The sequence below is a fragment of the Trichomonascus vanleenenianus genome (genome assembly GCF_965637985.1).
Source record: "Trichomonascus vanleenenianus strain CLIB 3782 genome assembly, contig: TRVA0_055S, whole genome shotgun sequence".
Lineage (NCBI taxonomy): Eukaryota > Fungi > Ascomycota > Dipodascomycetes > Dipodascales > Trichomonascaceae > Blastobotrys > Blastobotrys vanleenenianus.
In genome coordinates, this window is record NW_027481832.1 from 81629 (window position 1) to 88438 (window position 6810).

The following is a 6810-nucleotide window of genomic DNA, read 5'->3' on the forward strand; positions in this document are numbered from 1 at the left end:
ATTATGGCACCTTGCAATGAATGAGACTTGCTCTTTCCTCTGAGGCATTCAATTTGAATGGTTATACTGTAGGCATTGAAAGTCGGCCAGCTGGGCCGTACCAGCCCTTTTTTGAGAACTTTCTTTTTCGATCTCTCGCACTTGTGGATTCTATATCACTATATGTGTATTACTGTATATCTTACGTGTATAAATCTGACTCGCTGATGACCGGGTTCAGGTTTAATCGATCAGAAACATGGCCGAATTTCAATGTCCTACAGTAGTTCCCTGGCTGACGAGAATTTGTTGTGAGTAAGCAGGTTACCAGGTAGATCGATAAGGCTCAATTCTCGATTATCAAAACAAGTTGCATGGCTCTGTATTATTCTCAGACAATGCTCTTGGCTAATGGTCATTTCCGGTATGGGCTGACTTTCAGAATCAATCAACGATATTGCAAGCCAATTAGAGATTTTTTTATCTTATCCGAATCTATTATACTCATTATAATATGTTGACTCATTACAAAGTCCCCAAGTAATACCCTGGGATGAACTCATGTCAAAAGAATTTTGTGACTGGTAAATTATGATGCGCAACGTTGAAGATTCTTCTTGACTGCTCGAAAAGCGTTGCCATCTTTAACCCCTTTCTCTCTCTCTTTTTTTTTCTTTCGTAACATTAAAAATTCTCGCACAATCAAAATTAGCCCTTCCGCCAGATATCCATCAGCCCTTTTTTTTTTGAATAACTTAACTTGGTTAAGAAAAATTAAAAATTTAGAAGTTAATCTTTTCTTCCCACGTCCTCATGTGGTCCCCATAAATTTTCCTCATTCATAGGTTGATAATGTCTTAAGCTCTTTGTCATCTTGCTAAGAATGTGAACTCCCCGGCACAGGAAACTGAATAAGTCGATGTCCATTACATCCGTCATAATGATGTCTTGCATAACCATAGGTGTTATGCGGGCGTAGGTCCATTGATTGATTACCTATCTTCTACTTTCTGAAAATCAAGGTACAGATGTTCCAAAGAAGCAATGATATATAACTATGCTACAATTTTACTTATATTGATCCAATCTATAGTTTTAATATTTCTGATTTAATTCAGTTGTTCCGAAGTACAACCTCTCGCCAAAAGAAAGCTAATGGGAGCGGCCAATCTGAAGGTTACTTGAATGATACCATGCGATACTGATAGATCAGTGATGCTTCCTGAGGGGAAATTGTCAACGTTGCAGGCCATGCACCTGGCACGAGAGTCAATTGACATGAGTTCATCTCAGAGTATTATATGGGAAGCTGTAATGGTAGTAACGCATTTTTATGGGTATGAAAGATTCTGATAATATAAAAAAAATTGGAAAAGGACCACTACCTGCAATTCCGTGTGCTAGAGCATTCTTGGGTTATATCGAATATGTTGAGGTATAGCGGTTTGGTGAGTGACCGGTGTGGACAGGCTCGGCGAGTGACCGATGCAGACAGGCTCGGTGAGTGGCCGAAGTGAAACGGTTCGGAGAATAAGCCGAGCTGCGGAATCGGAACATCGGCGGAGAATCGCACCGGTAGCATGAAAGATAAATTGAGGGAATTTCCCATGGTTGGAGAAGTAAGCAAATAGACAGTAATGCAGGAACTCACCGGGGACCAAGTCTCTGACACACAACCAGTAGCTGCGACAGAAATAATGGATAAGGATCCATTAATCTAACAGAATATCCCCGTTTTGACATACCAGGTAGCTTGTTATTAAGGCGAAAGTTCACAGACGTATTTTTATACCAGTATATATATTATTTGTATCAGAATCTATTAGTTCCTACTGAAAGATCTCCTAATTTGAGAAAAGCATCACAGCAGAATTTTGTCACAATATTTTAATTTTTTTTTGTTCAAACTTTCAATAGTTAGTACCATAAAAGATTCTATAGGAACATAGAGCAAAATAAATTTGCCAACCGATTGATGGGATTCAGTACAGAATTTGGTCTTCGATGGCACCCGACTGCGCTTTGCGAGCATTCATCTAGGTGGCATTATGCGAGCTCCAGCCTTGGAAGGCTCATACCAGTTTGTTTTTATTTTATCAAGTTTACCGGCATTATACTCATAATCATTTGTAATTCCTTATTACAAACGTCCGATATAACACCCTGATATGTCAATTGAACCTTGTGGCTACTACGGCATGTTGCGCGAGGTCGACAATACCTCCTCAGGAAGCACTATCAGCATGACATGTTACCACTATAGTACTCTTATTACCATTACCAGTAACGCGGTATACGTCCACTTCACACTCCAAAGATAATTGTTTTTCTTAAATACTTAATTATTGCTCTGTTTGAACTGTTTTGCTAATTGATATGGGACCGTTTTTAATGTGTTGCGATATTGATATCAATCAGATGCATTCGAGCTTGGTGACTAGGCATGTACCTGCAGCGCTGTATTAGAGTAACCTTGAGATTGGCCGTTCCTAAATTGCAAACAATCATATTAGCTCCTCATCTTCGTTTAGACTTTTCGTTTCCAAAATCCTCTTAACTCGTCGTGACTGCTTGAATAACCTATGACTACTCGTTAGCAACCTTTTTTTTGTTTAAATTCGCACAATCACCTAATATCCTTCGTGCCTTATATTTTCTCTCCTTTTTTTTTTTTTTAAAAAAAATGAATAATGAAAATAATCAAAAACAAAGAAATCAATCTTTTCTTTCCATGTACCGTCTCCGCCATATGGTTGTCTATGCGTTTCCATACTTCCTCATTCATACGCTGGTAGTATCTTAAGCTTTCACCATTTTGCTGGGAATGTGAACTTCCCGGCACATGAGACCAAATAAGTCAGTGTCCATTGAAGCCGTCATCATGATGTCTTGCATAACCTGGATGTTAAGCGCAGTTCCATTAATTGCCATAGGGCTTTTGACTTTCCGGCAATCAATATACAGGTATAATAATAATCTTGATTAAAGTCCGTTGCCTAGGGCGAAGGAGGACTAATCGAGGTACATGAGGTTTCTAATAGAATATAACAATATCCAGTAAAGGTAGACGGGGTCGATTTCCTCAGCGGTAGACCGCTGATAGCATGAGGGAAAACCTTCTTGACGTAGTGTAATTGATTGCGTGCAGTCAAATACAGGCAGGTAGGAAAACCTTTGCTAACCTCTCTCATGGAGATTTTTACAGTCTCTATATACAGGTATTCCAACGTTTCAGGGTCAGCGTGGTACCACACGCAGGTAGGTTCGCCATGACAAAAGGAGCCCAATGCCATGGACACTACCTTCCAATGGTAATAGTATGGCAAGTTTCGTGTGATTAGGCGGTGGGTAGAGTCGGCTGCATCATTATCGCTTCACCTTATTCTCTTTAGTTGCTTCCAGAATGTCTCCCTCTGGGGCCGAAGTATTATCCGGGAATCATCTTGCTATCCCGTGTAGCATGGTCGATTCTCCTCCAGCTTTCGCCATAGGTTGCGGTTGATGACATTGCAGTAGCTAGTTAAATCAAATCCGTTATAAGGGTTATGGTATAATGTTCGTCCAACAGCCATGTCCCCCCAGCTGGGTGATACTATTTTTGTCGGGTACTGTTGTTGTTGTTCCAGATAAAGTCATAGCAGGGGTCTGATCTAGCTGTGAGTAGTGAAACACTTCTGAAGGCTTGGAGACCTCGCTCCAAAGATGGGATCGAGTCTAGTCTGCAGAGATGGTCATGATGGAATAGTCTTAAATTAGATACACACAGTCTAAACTAAAACGGGACAACTGAGTTATATGGTTTATCATTATTCTTAAAAGGCGGTTTCCAGCATAGTCGTCGTAACTTCAGTTGGTGCCGATGTTTGAGTTGTACCCTGTATACAGGCCGTGTTGACGTGGGGAGGGAGTTTCTCCCGGCCCAGTCGATGGTGTTCTAAAAGTTCCCATCAATTTCATTATCTATGTGCCGGCTTTATAGGCAATGGGTGCCAACGAAGACACAGGACATCCATCCGTAGATGCTTATTCTGAAGGAGTCGGAGATCATACAAGTCCCGGCCCTATTCCAATTTAATGATATCCAGTGGCGACGACGGAGTTGATTAAAGGGGGCCAAAAGCATGGTACTTTCTGGACCACCTATCAATAGTTCGGGGAATTCGTTCAAAGGCGAGAATAAAATTGGTGCAAAACTTGAGTACCGGAAGATTCAGTCTTAGAATTTGAAGAAGCATCAAGTACGAAGTACTCCGTGTCAACTATGTTCTTACTGCTGTAGATGGACGGAGTGTGCGAGAGTAGCGACAGCATAATGACATATTTCATTAACTTGTTCATATTGAGGAACATAACATTCACGCATCTGGTCTAGTATTTGATGATTGTAGACCGTACCATGTTTACAAGCGTGTGCAACTGGCACTTGGTCTGTTGAATGAATGGATCCTTATCCATTCTTTCCGTCGCAGCTACTGGTTGTGTGTCAGAGACTTGGTCCCCGGTGAGTTCCTGCATTACTGTCTATTTGCTTACTTCTCCAACCATGGGAACTTCCCTCAATATCTTTCATGCTACCGGTGTGATTCTCCTTCGCTTCATCACCGATGTTCCGATTCCTCAGCTCGGCTATTCTCCGAACCGTTTCACTTCGGTCACTCTCCGAGCCTGTCTACATCGGTCACTCTCCGAGCCTGTCTGCATCGGTCACTCGCCGAGCCTGTCCACACCGGACACTCACCGAACGCTATACCTCAACATGGTCCTCACATTATACATACATATAAATAATCGGTCCACACAGTTTCACTTTGATGCTTTGCCCGCAGCTTATTTTTTTGGCGAGTTTATTACATGTATATACATAACTCTTTCTTCGGTTGGAATGAGGGCCTGCCAGAACGCTATCTGAAAAACGGGCATTTAGCGAGGGATAGATGACGTAGCATCAAAAAATAAAACACCGATAACCTGTCCATAATTGTTGAGTGAATGGGTCCTTGTCCATTCTTTCCGTAGCAGCTACTGGTAGTGTGTTAGGGACTTGGTCCCCGGTGAGTTCCTGCATTACTGTCTATTTGCTTACTTCTCCAATCATTGGAACTTCGCTCAATTTATATTTCATGCCACCAGTGTGGTTCTCCTTCGCTTCATCGCCAATGTTCCGATTCCGCAACTCAGCTATTCTCAAACGAATTGGTCTCTTGGCCCAGTGGGTTAAAGCATCGTGCTAATAACAACTCTTCGCTTCCTCCAAAAGAGGATGATCGGCTATTCTCCGAACCGTTTCACTTCGGTCCGTCACCGAGCCTGTCTACATCGGTCACTCACCGAGCCTGTCCACACCGGTCACTCACCGAACCGCTATACCTCAACAAAAGAAGAATTCGCCATTTTTTATGCCTTCTTTTGTGCTATGGGGCGTTCAGTCCGCCAGGTGTGCTGCTTACATCCTGGAGGGAAATTTTGTTCCGCAGCGACTGGTAGGCCTCTCAGTTCATAGACCCCGTCCAGGCTTACTCAGCCTTCCATCCCGGGGTGGGAAGTGCTCGATATGTCCAGCCAAGGGACCTAAAAGGTCCAGGTTTAGAAAGATTTTGAGTGGTTGGGCAAAAAAGGCTTTCCCCGGGCCCCGAGCAGTGTTGCGGGCTGCTTTACTATATAATCTCAAAAGCCTCAAATTACCTGTTGCAACTGCTGCGTGTGCCGATAACCGATATGTAATGCCAACCCCCCTCCCATGGCACCGCTCAATGTTGAAGTTCCTGCAGCAGACGACAGCCCTTGCAGAAAGCACTTGGGATTTCAAAATCGTACGGATATAATCGACGCACGGTAAAGTACATATTGACAGTAAATGCCACCCTTAGCATCACAGGATATCTTGCTAGATTGTATAGCTGCATGTGGAATGACATTGCTGTATAGAATACTGCACGAAATGTTTCACATATAATAATAATGCACAGATTTGGCACTCCATGAGCTGCCGTAACTGAAGCTTTACGAATTAACTATCGCTTGCAGTCTTTTGTCCCCGGTTTACATCATCTTACAAACTCTCTGGCAATAACGTAATTAAATAAACAATGACAAAGTACAAATTATCCTAAGTAATGACTAATAGAAACTATTATCCTAAGCTGACTCATTTGAGCGTAAAATTATTATACCAGATACAAAACCTTACTAATCAAAGTGATGACGGAAACTGTAAGCGCTGCCTACTATTGGAGCGACAGCGTGCTATACTATGGAGAGGTCGTGCCGCACTGTCAAGCTTATTGCAGGCGCCTGTCGCTATTCTCTGACGGCTATTAACAACAAGTTGGTACTGGTGTTTTACAACAATGTTATGGCTCCAGCGAGGAGAAAGGCGGACTTACGAGTTCGTGACTCTGAAGTGAAGCACTCTAAGCTTGTTCCAATGCGCAACTCCCCTTTGCCATTGCATGATGATGATCTCCTAGATAAAGTGAATGACGCTATAAGAAAAGTCCGTGGTAATACCCTTAGAGGAACTCGCAAATCGAAATATGTCTGGGAGAAAAAAGTACAACGCGATACTCAATTCTACACTTCGATGATATATAATGGAACAACCTACAATGTCGGTGACATCGTTCAGTTGATGACAAAATCAGCAACGAACGCCAGCGAGTACCATGTTGTGGAAATTAGGACTTTCTGTCTCCCCAGCGGTCTGCAGATGGCGACGGGCTTCCCTCCCGAAGAGATTCCAAACTTGCACTTTGTCATTGTCCGAATGCTCGAGAGTAGTGAAAATGGGGAAACGTTGTATCACAGCACGCTATACGAAAAACCGAGAGACAC

General features: G+C 42.6%; 1 pseudogene across 1 annotated transcript; it reads left to right on the top strand.

Moving 5' to 3' along the window:
* The first annotated feature begins 6229 nt into the window (after window positions 1-6229).
* Window positions 6230-6808, top strand: TRVA0_055S00870 (annotated as a pseudogene). Its single transcript has one exon. A coding segment is annotated over exon 1 (579 nt).
* Window positions 6809-6810: the final 2 nt, after the last annotated feature.